Source organism: Panthera tigris, chromosome A2 (genome assembly GCF_018350195.1).
Source record: "Panthera tigris isolate Pti1 chromosome A2, P.tigris_Pti1_mat1.1, whole genome shotgun sequence".
Lineage (NCBI taxonomy): Eukaryota > Metazoa > Chordata > Mammalia > Carnivora > Felidae > Panthera > Panthera tigris.
In genome coordinates, this window is record NC_056661.1 from 13,540,254 (window position 1) to 13,560,284 (window position 20,031).

A 20,031-nucleotide genomic window follows, 5' to 3' on the forward strand; every position below is an offset into this window, starting at 1 on the left:
TAAGTGCGCAGATCTCTCTCTTCCGGCCAACGCCCTGCCGAGACCCCTGAGAAGTCTCCTTTCTAGGGAATGCAGAGCCGGACAGACGTTCCTGGTCCCCCAGGGAGCAGAGATGGGCCAGAGGGAGGCACCAGGGCAGGAGGACCCCAGAGAGAGAGTGAAGGCTCCGCGTAGGAATAGGGGCACTGGGGCTCGGGTTCTGAAGGGTGAGTAGGAGTTCATTGGGCAGAGGAGGTATTCATTAATTCAACCCACAACACTAACTGTTCCCTTTTGCTGACCCCGCACTAATAGGAGTTGAGCCAGAAGGTGGAGCAGGGATCTTGTCTAGGGAGCTTCGAAGAATGCGTTCACTAGTGGCAGGGGGGTGGATCCCCGCATTCCAGGCAAGAGGAACAGAGTGCAAAGACCAAGCCAGCAGCAAAATCTGGAGCTGTGGGCGCCTGGGTGGCTCAGTCGGTTAAGCATCTGTCTTTGGCTCAGGTCATGATCTCACGGTTGGGGAGTGCGAGTCCCGCATCAGGTTAGCTTGAGCCCCACTTCGGGTGAGTCCCGCTTCTCTCTGTCTCCCTCTCTCTCTGCCCCTCTCTGTCCCTTGCTCACTTGCGCCCTCTCTCAAAAAAAGAAAAAAAAAAAATCTGGAGCTATAATGCCAAGTTGAGGCCAGGCTGAGAACACCAGGACATATTATAGGATACCTTAAAAGTGTTTTGGTTTTGGTTTTTGAGAGAGAGAGAGACCCGGGTGGAGAGGAGCAGAAGAAGAGGGAGAGAGAACCTGAAGCAGACTCCCCACTCAGCATGGAGCCCGATGCAGGGCTCGATCTCACAACCGTGAGATCATGACCTGAGCCCAAACCAAGAGCTGGACGCTTAACCAACTGAGCCACCCAGGCGCCCCAAGATACTTTTCAAAACAAAACAAAACAAAGGATTCTTAGACTGATACAAAATGATTACATGTTAAAAATTTTATTTCATTCATGGTTAATGAAGAAACCTGGTTAGATGTTCAAAGAAGCATTCAAAGAACAGGGAGGTTTATAAATGAGAAATCTTGAAATGATTGTGCAAATGGAAGTAAAAATGACTTTCACTTTCTCATAAAGTGGCGGGAGGGGGTAACACGTTTTTTTTTACTCCCAGTTTTTTTTGTTTTACTTTATTATTTATTTAAAATCAATTTAATGAACATACAGAGTAGTATTCGTTTCAGGAGTAAAACCTAGTAATTCATCACTTAAGTTTTTTTTTTTTTTAATAGATTTTATTTAACCTGAGGTTTTATTTAACCTGATATGGATCTGATACATTATCATTTCAACGTGTAAGGGATATGAGCAATCTTAATGAGACCTTCTTTGTTCTTTTTTTTTTTTTCATACTAAGTCCCTTTTTTGTTTCAGTTTATTTATTTTGTTTTGTTTTTAAATGTTTATTTAGTGGGGCGCCTGGGTGGCTCGGTTAAGCGTCTGACCTCCGCTCAGGTCACGATCTCCTGGTTTGTGGGTTTGAGCCCTGCGTGGGGTTCTGTGCTGACAGCTCAGAGCCCGGAGCCTGCTTCAGATTCTGTGTCTCCCTCTCTCTCTGCCCCTCCCTCGCTCACGCTCTGTCTCGGCCTCAAAAATAAACGTTAAAAATTTTTTTTTAATTTTTTAAATAAAAAATGAAAATAAATGTTTATTTAGTTTTTAGAGAGAGGTGCATGAGCAGGGGAGGGGCAGAGAGAGAGGGGGACAGAAGATCCGAAGCAGGCTCTGTGCTGACAGCAGCAAACCCCATGAAGGGCTCGAATTCACCAACCGTGAGATCGTGACCTGAGCCAAAGTCGGCCACTTAACTGAGTCACCCAGCCACCCCAGTTTTTATGTATTTTGAGAGAGAGAGTGCGTGAGAGAGTAGGGAAGGGACAGAGAGAGGGGGAGAGAGAGAATCCCAAGCAGGGATCTGTCTCTCTCTCCTTCAAAAATAAATACACATTAAAAAAAAAAAAAAAAAACTAACAGAGAAAGCAAAAAAAAAAATCCAGTTTGCATAGGTACACTATTGATATTGAAGCTCATTGTTAAAACCCTTCTAATAAATCCATTTGATTTTTGACAACTTGACTGCACAAGATAAAATTCTCTCCCTCTCTTTCTCCCTCTCCAACTTTCTATATCTACTTAGGTTTTCGTTCTTTGTTTTCCTCGTTCGTATTTTTTTTGTAAAGATTTTATGTTTCAGTAATCTCTACACCCAATGTGGGGCTCGAACTCACAACCCTGAGATCAAGAGTCCCATGCTCTACCAACTGAGCCAGCAAGGAGCCCCCCCTCTTTCTTATTTAAAAAAATTTTTTTTAATTTTTTTTTTTAACATTTATTCATTTTTTGAGAGACAGAGCATGGGGGCGGGGGGTGTGGCACAGAGACAGAGGGAGACACAGAATCTGAAGCAGGATCCAGCCTCTGAGCTGTCAGCACAGAGCCCGACGCGGGACTGGAACCCACAAACCGTGAGATCGTGACCTGAGCCAAAGTCAGAGGCTTAATCGACTGAGTCACCCAGGCACCCCGAAACAATCTTTAAATACCTTTAACTAGGACAAAATTACTCTCCTTTACCCTTCACACCTCGTACATTTCCTACCAAAACACATCCTATTTTCCTTGCATTCTTTATATAGGGTTTTTTTTTCTATACTCTGATTAATAATAGTTTTGTTTTCTTATACCAATTATAATATACCACTAATTCCCAGTGAAAACCAGGAAGCCAGCAATTGTAAACTGGAGAACAGGCCAACATTCTGCCCTAGATCAGCAAATCTGTAAATCCACCATTTCATAATTTCTAGAGGCGTATGCTTTCTTACAGTACAATATTTCAATGGGACAAAGGTCATGTTCACAAACTGGCCCAAATATCTTTAGACCCTCTGTAAAAATTCAGGAGCCAAAGGGGACTATCTTCAATAAGTTTAATAAGTAACATTTCACTATTTTATCTTATCTGGAAAGGATCTAGATATTCCATGAACATCCACCATCTAACTTAGCAAAACTTCAAGGTTCCAAGTTTCCCAAAAGATCTGGCAAACTATTTTTGAGCAAACTTTTCATAAGACGTAATTAGGTCCAAAACACTCACTCGTAAACTTTTATCCCACTTACGTGTTTTTAACTTACTCGTTTTTTAAAAATTATGCTTAGATCACTTGTGAACATATGAGTCATGAAACATCTAGCCACATCCTAAGTTATCTTTCTTGTTGACGAATCAGGTAAGTACCAAAAATCACAGGGGCGCCTGGGTGGCTCGGTCACTTGAGCCACCGACTTCGTCTCAGGTCATGATCTCGCGGTCTGTGAGTTCGAGCCGTGCATTGGGCTCTGTGCTGCCAGCTCAGAGCCTGGAGCTGCTTCAGATTCTGTGTCTCCCCATCTCTCTGCCCCTCCCCTGCTCATGCTCTGTCTCTCTCTCTCTCAAAAATAAATAAACGTTAAAAAAATTTTTTTTTAATCACAGACACAAGACACCTGGGTAGCTCAGTCCGTGGAGCGTGCAACTCTGATCCACTATGAGCATGGAGCCTGCTTAAAATTCTCTCTCCCTCTCCCTCTCTCTCTCTCCCCCGTCCCCATCCCTCCCCACTTGCACTCTCTGAAAAAAAAAAAAAAAAATCACAGACTCAAAGAACCTACAAAGTTAAACATCTGACTCTCTTCCTTTTTTATTCAGTATCATGCTTGATATAAGCAAACCATTCACTTTCATCATATGTTTTGTTCTTAGGGTTGAATTTATCATTTTATAATCTTAAACGCAGAGATAATGACCTCGTTTGACTAATCTTAACTTATGTAAGCATTTTTTTAAAAGGTCAGTTAAAGGGCATCTGGGTGGCTCAGTTGCTGAAGCATCTGACTTCTGCTCAGGTCGGGATTTCAGGGTTCGTGAGTTCGAGACCCGCTCCAGGCTCCTCACTCACTCTCCCTCTCTCTCTCTCTGCCCCTCACTCACTCACGTTCTCTCTCTAAAATAAATAAGATAGGGGCGCCTGGGTGGCTTAGTCGGTTAAGCGTCCGACTTCGGCTCGGGTCACGATCTCGCAGTCCGTGAGTTCGAGCCCCGCGTCGGGCTCGGGGCTGACAGCTCAGAGCCTGGAGCCTGCTTCCGATTCTGTGTCTCCCTCTTTCTCTGCCCCTCCCCCGTTCATGCTCTGTCTCTCTCTGTCTCAAAAATAAATAAACGTTAAAAAAATTTTTTTAAATAAAAAATAAAATAAATAAGATAAATAAAACAAAATAAAAAGCCAATTAAATAGAGCTCTTTGACAATTTTTAGCAATAGTTCTGGAGGTAGAAAAATGCCACATAAACATAGAGACAGATACAATCAGAGGTCTTATAGCTCCTATTTTTAAATTTTAGCCATGACACAGGTACAGGAATAACAAAACTCACATGTATGAAAAAAAATAGTTCAGGGGATGCCCAGCTGGCTGAGTCAGTGGAGCGTGTGACTCTTGATCTTGGGGTTGTGAGTTCAGACCCCACACAGGCATCGAGCTTACTTTAAAAAAAAAAAAAAGTTAAAAAATAGATTTAAAAATAAAATTATTTTAATAGTTGACTCCAAACTATGTTTCTGGCAGATGGAACGAGTTACTAATATTTACAAAGAAGATTTTTAAGAGATTTCACATGCTGGTTTGTTCCCAAGTGGCCCTCTGAGTATATATTTCCATTTTAGCTTAGGAGAGAAGGCTTTGAAAATAGTTCCTAACAGCCTCAGAATATCAGCCTCCTTAGGCCAATTTCTGTCCATAGAGTTCCTTTAAGAATAATAATAATGTTGGGGCGCCTGGGTGGCTCGGTTGGTTAAGCATCCGACTTCGGCTCAGGTCATGATCTCGCGGTCCGTGAGTTCGAGCCCCGCGTAGGGCTCTGTGCTGACAGCTCAGAGCCTGGAGCCTGTTTCAGATTCTGTGTCTCCCTCTGTCTGTGACCCTCCCCCATTCATGCTCTGTCTCTCTCTGTCTCAAAAATAAATAAACGTTAAAAAAAAATTAAAAAAAAAAAAGAATAATAATGAAAAAAAAAGTCCTTTTAAATATCTTATCAGGCTTCAGCTCAGACAAACAGTAAATTTTTCTGGCGCTATTGAAATCTTATTATTATTTTTTTAAACAGAAGCATACCTGTTCCAAGTGATTCAAAACCCAAACCCGGAGGCGCCTGGGTGGTTCAGTCGGTTAAGCGTCCGACTTCAGCTCAGGTCATGATCTCTCAGCTCGTGGGTTCGAGCCCTGTGTCGGGCTCTGTGCTGACAGCTCAGAGCCTGGAGCCCGCCTCGTATTCTGTGTGTGTACGTCTCTCTCTCTGCCCCTCCTCCGTTCGCTGTCTCTCAAAAAAATGAATAAACGTAGGGGCACCTGGGTGGCTCAGTCGGTTAAGCGGCTGACTTCGGCTCAGGTCATGATCTCGCGGTCCGTGAGTTCGAGCCCCGCGTCGGGCTCTGTGCTGACAGCTCAGAGCCTGGAGCCTGTTTCGGGTTCTGTGTCTCCCTCTCTCTGACCCTTCCCCGTTCATGCTCTGTCTCTCTCTGTCTCAAAAATAAATAAACGTTAAAAAAAAAAAAAAATGAATAAATGTCAAAAAAAAAAAAAAAAACAAAAAACCCAAACCAAAGCCTTTTATGACCTAACCAGGGACATAAGAGGTGTCCCCAAGGAGGGCACAAAAGTGCATTCTTCCCAAGATCCAGAGCCACTCTCAAAGACAGCCAACAGGACATTCTCCAGAGAGCTGGCAACGACCCTAACCACAAATGGGGTGCGACCCACGTTTCTGGCTGGCCCTTGACATGTTCTCAGGGCTCCTAACCTGATGGTTGGTCCCCTGCAGCACACAGACCTGACAACAGGCAGGCAGAGAATCAAGCCAAGCTTTCAGCTCACAAAAGGGGACAAACAGGAAAACAACAGCTGGGAGGGAGGGATTAACAAGCGGGTACCCAAAACCAGAACATTTTTGAAGTTTATTTTTATTATTTATTTTTTTGAAACAGACATACAGGGCAAGCGGAGGAGAGACAGAGAGAGGGAGACAGAGGATCGCAAGCGGGCTCCAGGCAATCGGAGCAGAGCTGAACTGAACGTGGGGCCCGAACCGGGAGATCATGACCAGAGCCAAACTTGAGATACTAAACCGACTGAGGCCCCGCCAGGCGCCCTTCAAAACCAAATTTACAAGAGTCACGCAGAATCCAAAGAACTAGTCCTTCCGAATGCTTTCCTCTCGCCAGTCGGAACCCAGAAGGGAACAAAGAGAAATTTTTACCATCTTCTCCCCACCAGGCACTAGAGCCAGAGATCCAGAAGGCAAACGAGGTAAGAAATCCTACCTACTGCTGTCTTCATCAGGCCCCAGGACCTCCCAACTGCAGACCCCAGAGCCAACGGAGTCCCAGCCAACGTTATACCATCCTCGTGACTAAGCAGGACAGCCTCTGGCTGAGACTAACACCAGGCAGATTGAAAGCATGTGGATTTTATTTACACACACGTGGGAGCCCTTATGAGAAAAAGGAAGACTCGAGAAATAATTAGGCCCAAGTGTTTCTTTACTAGGTTGAACACAGGGAGGCAATGATGGAAAAGGAGACTACAAGGAGAGAAGTTATTTTAACAAGGTTTGTTTGTACAGATTCCCTCAGCCTCAACTCCCCCTCTCTGGGGATAAGGGTGTTTCTTCCTCCTGGTACAGGGAGGCCACCTTCCGCTTGGAAATGTTATCTCCTGTTTTCAGGAAGAAAAAGGAAGCTCAGAGTACCCTTTACGCACCTTGCTGTTTTGCAAAAGAATCGATCTGCCAGAAAGGCATATTTTTTGTGTGGTTATGTCACAGGGCCAGAGAGCAAAAGCTCTTCTTCCTGACGGGTCCTTAATTTCTTTTTTTATGAAGTTACTATTATTATTATTTTGGAGAGAGAGAGAGTGCAATCAGGGGAGGAGCAGAGGGAGAGAGAGAGAATCCCCTGAGATCGTGACCTGAGGGGAAATCAAGAGTCGGATGTTTTTTTTTTTTTTAATTTTTTTTTAATGTTTATTTATTTTTGAGACAGAGAGAGACAGAGCATGAACAGGGGAGGGGCAGAGAGAGAGGGAGACACAGAATCTGAAACAGGCTCCAGGCTCTGAGCTGTCAGCACAGAGCCCAACGCGGGGCTCGAACTCACGGACCGTGAGATCGTGACCTGAGCCGGAGTCGGATGCTTAACCGACCGAGCCACCCAGGCGCCCCAAGAGTCGGATGTTTAACCAACTGAGCCGCTCAGACGCCCTTTTCTATGAAATTATTCATTGATCTCCCATTGTCTCTCAGCCAGCAACTAGGAATCTTCCGATAGAAATTATCAAATGGTCAGACCATAAAGCCAGATTCCCAGACTCCCACACCCCCAATGCAGGTGACAATATCCATCATAAAGGCATCAAAAGCAAAGCACACATCTATAGAGAGGAGAACAAAGGCGAGAACAATAAACAGTGAAATTATCTTACCCCTTGGGAGTCACCACAACTTTAGCCACCATGAAATGTACTTGTCTATTGACAAAGCCTACCTGACTCTGTCCTGTGAACAGTGTGATGTTTTCCCCACCTTTGGGCCATTTTGGAGGTTTTTCCACCAAGATGCAGTAAAATCTAGTGCCTGGAATACCAGGCTGTGGCACTTGACAGCAATAGGGAGTGCCAAAGGACAATTTTCCAAAAAAGGAAAGAAAGAAAGAAAGAAAGAAATAAAGAAAGAAAGAAAGAAAGAAAGAAAAGAAAAGCTAAAATCACAACTCTCCTACAGATAAAAAAAAAATGAGCACATGTTAAAAATTATTAACTCATTATTTTTTTAAAGCACGGGAAATTGTACATTTTTTAATGTTTTTATTTTATTTTATTTTTGAGAGAGAGAGACAGAGTGCAAGTGGGGAAGGGGCAGAGAGAGAGAGAGGAAGACACAGAACCTGAAGCAGGGCTCCAGGCTCTGAGCTGAGCTGCCGGCACAGAGCCTGACTTCGGCCTGACTCTGGGCGGGAACTCACAGACCCTGCGATCATGACCTGAGCTGAAGTCAGACACTCAACCGACTGAGCCACCCAGGCGCCCCATGTTAACTCATTATTAATGAGGAGAACCTGTCAGATGTTAAAAACCCTTTCAGAGGGGATCCAAACAAGAAGCAAATTAGGAATAGTAAAATAAATGTGCAAATTAATGGAACAAAGCTTAGGGGAAGTGTCTCTCCACCTGGCTGAATTCATTTGCATGTCTCGAAGCAAAAATTATTTTTCTCTGTAATCATGTAACTACAGAGTTTATAAAAAATCTTCCATAGAAATCAAAATCAGAAACCCCTGAAGGGTTTAAAAAACATTTTTTTAAACTTAGATTTTATTTTTTTTATTTTTTTTTTAATTTTTTTTCAACGTTTTTATTTATTTTTGGGACAGAGAGAGACAGAGCATGAACGGGGGAGGGGCAGAGAGAGAGGGAGACGCAGAATCGGAAACAGGCTCCAGGCTCCGAGCCATCAGCCCAGAGCCCAACGCGGGGCTCGAACTCACGGACCGCGAGATCGTGACCTGGCTGAAGTCGGACGCTTAACCGACTGCGCCACCCAGGCGCCCCCTTAGATTTTATTTTTAAGTAATCTCCACAAAGTGGGGCTCAAACTCACAACCCGAAGTTCGAGAGCCATACGCTCCACCAACTGAGCCAGCCAGCGCCCCAATAATTTTTTTATTGTATAGGGGCATATAGCAAAATAGTTTAGTTGTTGCAGACCACAGTCTTTGTTGCGACTACTCATTGTAGTGAGGGTAGACAATACAGAAACGAATGAGCATGTCTCCGTTCCAATAGAATTTTATTTACGGATCCAGAAATTTGATTTTCGTGTAATTTTCATGTTACGGAATCTTATTTTGATTTGTTTCCCCAACCATTTGTAAACTGAGAAAAGGAGGTGAAACTGAAAAGGAACAAAGGCTTTAATCCGGGGTCCCAGAATTACACTTCAGGAAGCACAGATTCCTGAGTAACCAGAAAAGTGTCCCTCTCATGTGGGGAAGCAAACGGATTTTATGAGAAAGAAGAAAACGGTAATTACATGATTTAGATAAAGGAGAAAAAAAAAAAACCCTGCTAATTTGGTGCTGACCAGTTGAGTCACTTCCGATTACTATTGTTATTTTATTGGTGCGATCAAATGAAACTGTCCCTGGTATTTATTGATTTACTTTCTCCATATGATCCGAATGCCAATTACTCTTAAAAATTTTATGAGCATCTGCTGGTAAAACGATTGCTGTCCAGCCCAGCTCAAGAGTTCACTAGTTGGAAAGTAAAATGGAGCTTCAAAATGGATTCTCTCGCGTCCAGAAATTTTATTTCAACTATTTCACACACTTAAAAAAATGTAAGAAACATTTTTAGCTCGTGAGCCTCACAAAAACAGCAACAGGATTTGGCCCACAGGCCACAGTTTGCGACACCCTGGCTCCTTCTAAGCCACAGCTTTCCACTGAAACTCCTATTTTCCCCTACAGGAACACGGGAGGTAAAATAGGGATATAATTGTTTGTATAACTGCTGGGAAATAAATTAATGCATGTAATGTGCCCAGAACGGTGCCTAACGTTTTAATTGTTATTATTCTGGAACTGAGGTCAGATACCCAGCTAAAGTCAGGACCAAGGTCAATGTCCGGATCAGCCTCCAACTGGGCCGCGCGCGTATCAGAACTGTATCTCTCCCCCAGTTCCGTGAGTCTCTGCGGGATTAGATTTCTTTCTTTTTTTTTTTTTTAATGTTTATTTATTTTTGAGACAGAGAGAGACAGAGCATGAACAGGGGAGGGGCAGAGAGAGAGGGAGACACAGAATCCGAAACAGGCTCCAGGCTCGGAGCTGTCAGCACAGAGCCCGACGCGGGGCTCGAACTCACAAGCGCTGAGATCATGACCTGAGCTGAAGTCAGGTGCCCAACCGACCAAGCCACCCAGGCGCCCCTCTGCGGGATTAGATTTCTGCCGCGGGAGCGGTCGTGGTCACGGGTCGCATTCCTTCTCAGGAATTCCGGGAGAATCTGAGAACCTGGAGGGCAACTAAAAATGAGAACAAAATTGACCATCTCAACACAGGAGGCGGGACAACCGGCAGTGATTCGCCGGCATAATGCTTGTCTGTGATTGGTCAGTGCAGTAGTGGGTTGGTCGGTAAGAGTGTGGCGACGGCTGTCCATTGGTCGGCGCAGAAAGGGGCGGGGAAACGAGGGACAGTCAGCCTTTGATATGCGTGTTGCAGTGAGACGCCTATTTGCGATTGGTCCGTAAGGTGCGGAAGGCAACGATTGGCTTCATTCAGCGACCGGCCCGGGGATGGGATGCCGGTCTTTTATTGGCTAATACCTCTCGAGGCCCGCAAAATTGAGCGACCTGCGGTCAGTGATTGACTGGCGAGGACTGGGGCGGGCGTGCAGAAAGCGAAGACAGAGTGCGATTGGCCAGCAGCGGGAGGGCGGCGATCCCGGCGCGGGTTCCAGAGTAGCGGCGGGCTATGGCTTCCGGCGGCAGGCGCTGGCTGCGCGGTCTGTGGGCCGTGGGGCAGCCCCTGTTCCAAGGTCGTGCGCTGCTCGTCACCAACACGCTGGGCTGCGGTGCTCTCATGGCGGCCGGGGACGGCGTGCGCCAATCCTGGGAGGTCCGCGCCCGGCCTGGCCAGAAATTCGACCCGCGGCGCTCAGGTGAGGAGGCCGGCGCTATACTGGCCCCTGGCCCCGGAGGATCTTTGGCCCCAACCTCAGATTTGGAGATCCCTGACCCGTGGCCCTAATTCCCGGCAGGACCCTTGACCTTGGCGTGCACCCGAGACCCTCAAAACCCACCCTCGGGTCTCCACCACGGGGTCTCTGTCCCGTCCCCGCTCCAGGTCTCCCATCTCCTCCTACTTCCTGGTCCCTGCCTCCTCCCATAACCAGTTTCTGTCCACTTCCACCCGCCAGGCCTCGTCCCCACTCATCCCCTTGTCAGCTTCCCTCCCTTCTGCACAGAGACCAAACCGCACCCAGGGTAGTCGAGAGCTCAGCCTCCGGACCCAGTCAGCCTGGGATTGTGCCCTGGCCCCACGCTTCCCAACCCGCTGTGCCTGTTTCCTCGTCCGGAGAGCAGGGCAGCGGTAGAACCTGCTCAGAGGGTGGTGAAGGGGATGAGAGGAAACGGGAGAGGAGCCACTGGGACGGTGCCTGGCAGTGGGGCTTGTCATGGAAGATCGTCCGGCTGGGCTCAGGGAGAACTTCAGGTTAATCAGGGAGGGAGGTTAACCAGGGAGGGAATGGATGGGGGGATTTGCTGGCCTGACGTGCCCGCCCCCCCCCCCCGCCCCTCCCTGACTCTTGGACTGCTCTCAGCTAGCATGTTTGCAGTGGGCTGCAGTATGGGCCCCTTCCTGCACTACTGGTACCTCTGGCTGGACCACCTGCTCCCAGCGTCCGGCCTCCGTGGCCTCCCAAACGTCCTCAGGAAGGTCCTCATCGACCAGCTGGTGGCCTCTCCCATGCTAGGCGTCTGGTACTTCTTAGGTAAGGAGCCTTGTGAGCTTGGGCTTTGCCCCTCCGCACGTCAGGAGGGGCATAGCCAGCTTTGTGTTAAGGAGGATGCTGAAGTGCCTTTCTGATGTGCTCTTCTGTGAGTGGCTCGGGCCTGGGTGCTGTGTCCCAGTGGTAACAGGACAGACCCGTCGGGGGCAGGTATGAACGGCAGAATCAGACAATGATCCTTAGTGTTGGAGGGATGGGGACAGGATCAGGTGGGCCCAAGGCAATGGCTGGGAGGGCTGCCCAAAGGAGAGGACACTCAGCTGAGACCTGAAGGAGCCAGCAGGCATGAAGAACTGCCCGTGTAAAGGCCCTGGGGCTGAAGGAAGAGTTGCTGGGGCTGGGGCTGGGGTTGATGTTGATGGGGTGCGGGGGGTTGATGTTGATGGGGTGCAGTCATCCAGCCCTTGACTCTAGGATGAGTTTCCCCCATCCTCCCCACCCCTTCCCTCCAGGCTGTTTCCTCTGTGGAAGGCAGGAAATAAAACAGCCTCAGGAAGGGTGCATTTTCATCCTTTGGGGTGCGTGTTTATTTATAACCTCTCCCTCACTGGAACCGACTTGTTCTCCGCCCCAGCCACTCTGCTGTGTGTGGCCCTTCCCGCCACAAGGCTTTTAAAACATGGTCTGTCTGCCGGAGACACTGGCCTTCAGGGCTCCTGCCCCATCTACTCTATCACCGGCACTCCCCAGCCTCTGACACTCCCATTTTTTGGTTTCCTTCCCAGGCCTTGGCTGCCTGGAGGGCCAAACCCTGGATGAGAGCTGCCAGGAGCTGCGGGACAAGTTCTGGGAATTCTACAAGGTGGGCAACGCCCACCCCCTCGGGCCCCGCCCTTCCCTCGCGGTCACGCCCTCAAGGCCCTGCCCCTGACCACACTCCGCCCCTCCCCTCAGGCCGACTGGTGCGTTTGGCCTGCCGCGCAGCTGGTGAACTTTCTCTTCGTGCCCAGCCAGTTCCGAGTCACCTACATCAATGGCCTGACGCTGGGCTGGGACACGTACCTCTCCTACCTGAAGTACCGGGTGAGCACGGTGGGTGCACCAGGCACCCAGGGGACTCCTCAGGGGCCACATGTGTGAACCCCCAACGGCAATGCATCTGCACTCCACGGTGAGGTCCTCCTGTGCCTGTGACAGTCCACAAACCACAGTAGGTGGGTGGGGAGCTGATCACCAGCAGGGTAAAGACCGAGCCCCTCTCTGCTGTTTGATGTGACCTTGGCCAGGTCCCTGCTGAGTCTTTCCCGCAAGATTGAGCCCAGCCACAAGACTGGAGGATGAGGGCTCACTTGGCGACGAGGAGTCCAGAGGGGTGTGTGACCAGACCTTCTTGCACGGATGGACCCTGGGCCCAAGGTGGGGACGCAGCCCATGCCCTTAGAGCAGGGCCGAGCCTGGAGTTGACCTCCAGAATCTGGGGCCTTAGGCGGGGCCGAGTGGCCCCCAGTATCCTGCTCGGGTCACGGGCTGTGGAAATTCTATTAAATTATCTTGTCATTGAAATTGCTGTGGATGACCAAGGCCACCGTTGGCAGGCCGGCACTCATAGGGACATGGCGTCATCCATTCACTTTATTGGGTGTGTGTAGTGTGGTCATGACATCTCCTGGGGATCCGAGGGGCACGTTTGACACTCATGACGTCCGAGCAGGTCTGGTGTTTCGGGGGGGTCCCAGGGTGGCGAGTACCCACAGCAGCCCTCACCTCTAAAAAAGGGTAAAACTTTGGGGGGGTGAGGAGCCAGGTGGGTCACTGCCTGGCTCTGATCCACCCCATGGTCCATGCTGAGACCCCCTCCCCCCCCCAGAGTGGCCTTGGCCCAGCGAGTCACAGCCAAGAGGCTGGCCAACCAGACTACCTCCCATCACCCAATGAGCCTGCCCTGGGGTGTCATCGGGCCCCCTCTTCAAAACCAGTAACTCTCGATGGGGGGTGAATTTTAAAAAAGGTGGGGTCTTGAGAGGAGGGGAAGCGGTGAGTTCACAGGGCCACGACACGCCACGGCAGAGTGGGGACAGGGCTGTATGTACAGGGTGGGACGTGGGATGGGCAGGGAGCCCGTGCTCCTGGGGGACATCTCCAATAAATAAATAAATAACTACAATAATAAATAAGGGTGAGGGGCCAAGTGGGGGCAGAGGTCTCGTGCCCTCGGCCAGTGGGGGCTGGATCAGGCCCGGGGGGTGGGGAGGGCGGGGGTGGGGGCAGGGCAGCTCTCAGCAGGCGCAGTCCTGGTGCGGAGGCGCCTGCTGGTCCGTGAGCTGTGGGCCCTGCTTGGCACCCGTGACTGCAGGGTCGGCCGTGTCCAATGACTCGGACATCTTCTCACAGATGACGTCCACCAGGCGCTCAAAGGTCTGCTTGACATTAATGTTGTCCTTGGCGCTTGCCTCAAAGAACTCAAAGCCTGTGGTTTGGGAAGGGAGGGGTGAGGACCCTGGTCTTCTGTCTCCCAGAGCCCCTTCTCTGAGGGCAGGGAACATCTGGAGATCCCCAGTGCCGACCACCTGTCAAAGGCACCAACAAGCCCTCTAGGGTGGGCCCTGTTGCTCGTATTCCTTCCCGCACCCTCAGACCGTCCCTTCTGGTCTCCAGGCCCCTGGCAAGACCTACTTCCTTGCTCCCGCCGGCCGACCCAGCCTGTGCACTGACCCTGGCAGCATCTGACATTCCCATCCGCCCGTGCCCTCCCCCACTTACGTACCCTCTGGTTCCCTGCGGCCTCTCCGGAGGATCCGTGTGGTTCGGACCCTGCACGATCGGCCACGTTTCCTCCAAGTGGCCCCCGTGGCCCAGCCGTGTGAAATGACTCGCCAAAACACCCACGATCTCCCCCACCTGTGGCCTTTGCCTAAGTTGTTCCCTCTGCCCGAGAAGAGCACTCTTTGCTCAAGCACCAGATCCAGTGCCTTCCTCCAGGTCTTCCCTACTCCAGGTAGAGCTTGCCCCCCTCCCCAGGCACCCCCCCCCAGCCCAGCCCCCCGTAAAATGAGGTCCTTCAGGCCCAGCAACCCGACAGGAGGCTGGGCAGCGAGGGGATCCGAATGAATCAGTAACTCCCTGCCTGGTGAACTCCTATGCATCCATCAAGATCCATCTCCCGGCTCCTGGATCAGGGCCATTTGCAGAAAGCGTGAATTGTCTGCATTCAAATCCAGGCCCTGTCCTGGCTCTGCCGTGAGATCTTGGACGCGTCCCCTCCCTTTCGGGGCCTTGCTGTCGCTTTCCTAGCCTGGAGGTGTGCGGCCCCACGAGGCACTCACCAAGGTGGTCAGCCAACTGCCGGCCACGTTCTGACGACACCACCCGTTCATCTTCCATGTCACACTTGTTCCCCACCAGCAGCACCTGGGCATTGTCCCATGAGTAGGTCTTGATCTGGGTCGACCTGGAGGAGGCGGTGACGGGTGGGCTCAGGGCTGGGAGGATCCTGGCTCCAGCGTCCTTTTGTCTCCTCCCCCCCTCACCCCACTCTAGTCCCCCACCTCCTGATTATTCCTTGAACTTGGCAGACTTGGTCCCTCCTTCCAGCCTGTGTCCTGCCAGGAACACGCTTCTGAGGCTCCCAGACCTTCGAAACCCCTTTCAAGCAGCCCTCCTTCCCAGATCCCTGTCCCCCAGAGAGAATTTCTCCGTCCTCTGCAAACTCAGAAATTTCCTTAAAACTTAGCATTACTTTGGGCAGGAATGTAAACGTTTATATCCTTTCACCTATGAGAACTGTCCTATTCTCTGCCCCCGCCCTGACTTTTTCTCTCTACATATTTCATATTTCATTCTTCCATCTGAAATGAAACCCTTTTCTTTCCCCTTAGTTCGAGCCAATGCTACCAAGCTTTAATGATTACGGACTGACGGCAGGTCTGAGAATCTAGTATTGTATTTACATTTCTGCCAGGGCAGCTGGGGCTTCGCATCAAACCCACTTCTGAAGACAGTCTGCGAGGGGATGGGGTGTGCTCACCAGTCCTGCACGGCGTTGAAGGACTCCTCGTTGGTAATGTCATACATGAGGATAAAGCCCATGGCACCCCGGTAGTAGGCCGTGGTGATGGTCCGGTATCGCTCTTGCCCTGCTGTGTCCTGGGGAAGAAAAGACAGGGGTCAGAGAGGACCCACACATAAGCTCCTCAGAATGGAAATAAGCCCTGAGGTTGTCCAGCCCAGCCCCCCTGGGGACCAGAGGTGGCTCAGGGAAAGCAGACTGGCCACGCACATCGTGCTCCATCATCCTCCAGAGGCAGGCACCTACAGAATCATTCCATCACTCCTTCACCATACCTGGGCAGTGACCTGTGCCACACCCTGTGCGGGGCACTGGGGGCACAGCCGTTAACAAAATGGGACAAAAATCACTGCCTTGTGAAACTGACAACCCGGGATAGGAAACAGACGATAAACACATAAAAAAGAAGAAAACGTATCCTATGTTGGAGGGTGATAAAGACCGAGGAGAAAGATAAAGTTGGACAAGGAAGGACAGGCAGTGCAGGCGAGGGTATGGTTTTAAAAGCTGAAGGAAAGGAGGAGGGACCCATGTGGGGATTAAGGGAGAGACAATCCAGGCAAAAGGCACAGCCCAGGCAACGGCCCTGAAGTGGGTCTGTGCCTGGAACATCTGAGGAACGGTAAGGAGGCGGAGGTGGAAGGAGACCGACCAGGCAGGGGCTCCCAGACCGGGGGAGAGGGGGGTACTCCTAAGCCAGGGGACAGGTATGGGTTTTACCCGGAGTGAGGTAGGGGCCATGGGAGAGCAAGAAACAGAGAAGGGAAGGCTCTGACTTGGGATTTAACAGGTTCCCTCAGGCCTCTATGGGGTTAAGGGAGGTGACCAGTAGACCCCGGGGAAGGTGCCGGCTCCTGTCCCAGGGAACGAGGTTGGGGGGCCAAGATCCAGCTGAAACCGAATACAGACTCATATGAAAGCGCTTAAAGATGGGGAAACTGAGGCACCAAGCCAAGTGATGCTCTTGACAATAGCAAGGCATAGGAAAGGACCCAGCATTTGCTCCTTCCCCACACCCAGAGAGCAGTGATTAGGCACCCATGCGAGAACAACAGCACTCTATTCTGGGCCTCTAGCCCCCGGACACACAGGAGGCACCTGATAAATGCCCAGTGTGTGAATGAATGAATCCAGACAGGGAACAGACAAAGCTGGGGCTGCTTTTCTGGGAAGGGCAAGTGAGAGACAGGAGCTTCCCAGCTGGACCCACCCAGATCTGCAGCTTGATCCTCTTGTCGTTGCGGTAGATGGTCTTGACCTTGAAGTCTATGCCCACAGTGCTGACAAAAGCAGGCGTGAAGGAATCGTCTGCATAGCGGAATAGGAAAGACGTCTTGCCCACGCTGCTGTTGCCAATGATGAGGATCTTGAACATGTAGTCGAAGTTCTGGTCCGAGGACTCCTTCTGCCCATAGCGTGAGTCTGTGGCCGACGCCATCTGGGTGTGTGGGGTGTAGGTGAGGTTGAGGAGTCCCCTTCCACCACCAACTGCCTAAGCCCCAGGCACAGGGTGCAGAGAACTCCAGAGCTCTTGAGGGGGACTAGTGTTTTGAGATTACCCTTATCTCATTAGAAGCCCCAGTGCTAATGGTGGGGCCGTGGCAAAGGACGGCGGTGACCTTGAAAGGCCGGAAGTGTCCGAGGAGGAGCTCAGAGAGGTGGGGGTAGGGACACCCCAGCAAGCCCCTCCAGCACGCCCTCGGCCCAGGTCCCAGGTCCGACTGTAATCCTAAACCCTAAGGCTAGGTGGGTAGGGGTGACTGCAGCCGGCCCCGCCCCCCATCAATCATTCATGTTCCTCAGAACGGAGCTGCTCCGGCGCACGTGCACACGCGTGTACGATCCCGCGGGGATGCGAGTCGCAGCACCCCCTTCCCCTAGACTCCCAAGATAGGAGAGATCGGGCTAAAGCAGCTGGTCATGTGACAGGCACGGGGCGTGCACACGTTCACGTGCACGCAGCAGGGAACACACCCGTACACGCGTGTGCACATGAGAGTCGAATACACTCGATGCACAGGAAAGAGACGCAGACACTTGTCTGCACACCAACACGCATATACAAATGTGACAAGCCCACCCGTGCGCAGGACGCCCTCCACCCATGCGGGCGTGTACACGTCACCCACGCGGGCACGCATTCCAGTGCACGTATGGACACGGCGTGCACGCACATCACAGTCCATGCGTCTCCTTCCACACGCGTGCAGCACGCACTCACGGGAGTCGGGACACCCACAGGGTCACACGAGCATACCCTGGTACGTAAGCAAAAGGGTATGCACACAAACCCGCTGGCACAGGCGGGCGCGCACACGTGTGTTCACACCACGCGCACGCGCACGCACAGAACCTCCCGCGCGCAAAGCTTCCCGCAAGGCACTCACCTCCCCTCCCCCTCCGCCGCAGAGGCCGAGGGTGGGGGGTGGGGGTGAGATTCCGGCAGGTAGGGGGAACCAGGGCCCTACCCTTACAAGGGCTGTGATCGCCGCACCCTTCTTCCCATTTGACCCTAGCCAACCTCGTCCCCTACCCTGCAAGCCCCTCAGTCAAATGAAGGTTATGTAGGTGTTCGCTGAGGCGGCGAACCAGGCCGCCCGGGAACTCACCTTGCCCTGCACCGATGCGGTGGTGACCCTAGCGGTGGCGACTTTTCGGCAGCTGTGGTGACAGGGCCCCCGTGAGTTGATATGGGGCTACGCGACAGGGGCAGCGGCGGCGGCAGCAGCGGCTCAGGCCCCTGCAGTCCGCGGTGACGTCCTGCAAAGAGTGAGGCGGGGCCTCATATGCAGATGTAGCCGTGACGCCATCCTGGGGCGGAGCCGCGCTTGGAGAAGTAGCCCACTGACGCACACAGAGCCAGGGGGCGGGGCTCCCACGCAGATTAACCCACGAACGGGGCGGGAACCAGTGTGCTCAGCCAGTAGTGCGCGGGGGCGGTGCCTACCTGCTCCGCCCCCTGCTTGCGTCATGGAGGCGGGGGCGAGTGGCGTCCTGTCACTGGCTCAGGCTCCGGAGCGACGGACTGAATAGCCGATCAGAGATAATCACCTTTCTTCTCTTGTCCAATAGTGGTTCCCATATGGTTGCAGGGATGAGAGGTCGAGGCCTTCCTTTGCTAAGCCTGGGTCTTCAGGGGGCGTTCCCGTTCCCCGCCCCCGACCCCGCCCGCCTTTGGCCTGAGACTTCAGCGGACCTCGGCCTCTTATTAAAAACACTCTGTTCCCAATTTCAGAAAAGAGGAGCAGACATCCGAGGGATGCTCCATGTCCCCTATTTATGGGGTTCAAAATAAGTACAAATGAAGAAAAAGCGGAGATAGGGGTCAAGAGAGACCAATTTCCGAGGTGTAAGATCCCCAAAGAGGACCGGGCTGGTAGATGCCCGATCCCGTTTCTGAGATGAAAAAGAAGAAAGAAGAAATAGGGATCAAGAGAACCACTTCCTAGAAAAGAAGGAAGGGGCTGACACTACAGGAACCCCTCCTCTCCCTGCGCCCCACTTTCCGGAGAAAAATTCGAAGACCGTGCTGAAGTGGGGCAGAGAAACGGCCTACCTCCTAAATGCCCAAAGCCTGCATTAAAAAAAAACAAAAACAAAAAACAAGAAACCAGGAAACAGGGAGGGTCTGAGCGAGGTTCAAAGACCCAGCCATAAAGATGGGGCTGGAAGATGCTTTACCCGTGCCTGGTCACTGACTTAGACAGGGGACCCGCTCCCTCCATCTGGGGAAAGAAGACTCAAGAGATTGGAGACTTTGGGGGCTGAGCTGCTCAGTCATTTATCCTCCCAAATCTTGAGGGGGAAATGTCAGAAGGGGGGGGGGGGCAGGAGAACAAGACCCTTTCCCCCGTTTTGGATCCCTGCCCCTCAGTTCCGGTCCCCAGACCCGGCAGGAGGAGCGTGGCCCCAAGAGAATCCTGATTCTTTGATTCCTCCCCGGGAGCTGATGGAGGGGATGGCAGGGGGTGGGTTTCGTCCTGTTTATAAAAAGCTTGCCAGCTGCGGAGGCGCCTAAAGACCAGAATAACTTAGCGCCTGGAGCCGCCCCCCCCTCCCCCGCCCCCTGGAAGTTCGGGGCGTCCCTCGCGTTCCGCTGGCATTTATTTTTATTAAGGGTAACGTTTTTGTCCCTCTCCTCCAATCGCACTATAAAAGTATTACGAACCTACTGCGGAGAGTTGGGAAATTCAGAAAAGCAGAAAAAAATAAACAAAAATAAATTTACCCCCAATCTCCCCCACCCCCAGACCGGCAGTCAGTGGGGCCCCAAGCGCGCTGGGACAGGAACCGGCCCACCCACACCCCCGGTGGAGGTAAGGACGTGTGAGGCTTCTTGGCTCCCTGACCTCCCAAACGCTTGCTCTGGGCTTTGTACGTGGGTG

General features: G+C 51.4%; 2 protein-coding genes across 4 annotated transcripts; one reads left to right on the forward strand and one right to left on the reverse strand.

Annotated features, from left to right (window-relative positions):
- Window positions 1-10,382: 10,382 nt before the first annotated feature.
- MPV17L2 (MPV17 mitochondrial inner membrane protein like 2) lies at window positions 10,383-13,126 on the forward strand. Of its 3 annotated transcripts, none has more exons than XM_042978625.1 (5): window positions 10,383-10,788; window positions 11,452-11,622; window positions 12,366-12,442; window positions 12,535-12,751; window positions 12,867-13,126. In XM_042978625.1, the coding sequence occupies exons 1-4, from the start codon at window positions 10,602-10,604 to the stop codon at window positions 12,718-12,720; spliced, it is 621 nt and encodes a 206-aa protein (XP_042834559.1). In that variant the 5' UTR covers window positions 10,383-10,601; the 3' UTR covers window positions 12,721-12,751; window positions 12,867-13,126. The 3 variants fall into 3 exon arrangements, with proteins under 3 accessions (XP_042834559.1, XP_042834560.1, XP_042834556.1); XM_042978626.1 differs by having other exon boundaries at window positions 12,535-12,663; XM_042978622.1 differs by having other exon boundaries at window positions 12,535-13,126.
- A 73-nt stretch (window positions 13,127-13,199) lies between these two features.
- Window positions 13,200-18,400, reverse strand: RAB3A (RAB3A, member RAS oncogene family). The gene is made up of 5 exons (XM_007088651.3): window positions 18,256-18,400; window positions 16,857-17,084; window positions 15,605-15,723; window positions 14,904-15,028; window positions 13,200-14,047 (listed from the first exon to the last, which is right to left on the reverse strand). The coding sequence occupies exons 2-5, from the start codon at window positions 17,082-17,084 to the stop codon at window positions 13,857-13,859; spliced, it is 663 nt and encodes a 220-aa protein (XP_007088713.2). The 5' UTR covers window positions 18,256-18,400; the 3' UTR covers window positions 13,200-13,856.
- Between the last annotated feature and the right edge of the window lie 1,631 nt (window positions 18,401-20,031).

Bases quoted from the DNA above. Each gene is read 5' to 3' on its own strand.
- RAB3A (XM_007088651.3), bottom strand. From the start codon at position 17,084: ATGGCGTCGGCCACAGACTCACGCTATGGGCAGAAGGAGTCCTCGGAC. The intron at 15,724-16,856 runs GTGGGTCCAGCT...TTTCTTCCCCAG, and splicing joins GGATCAAGCTGCAGATCTGG to GACACAGCAGGGCAAGAGCG. The intron at 15,029-15,604 runs GTGAGCACACCC...CGCCTCCTCCAG, and splicing joins TTCAACGCCGTGCAGGACTG to GTCGACCCAGATCAAGACCT.
- MPV17L2 (XM_042978622.1), top strand. From the start codon at position 10,602: ATGGCTTCCGGCGGCAGGCGCTGGCTGCGCGGTCTGTGGGCCGTGGGG. The intron at 10,789-11,451 runs GTGAGGAGGCCG...GACTGCTCTCAG, and splicing joins ATTCGACCCGCGGCGCTCAG to CTAGCATGTTTGCAGTGGGC. The intron at 11,623-12,365 runs GTAAGGAGCCTT...TTTCCTTCCCAG, and splicing joins AGGCGTCTGGTACTTCTTAG to GCCTTGGCTGCCTGGAGGGC.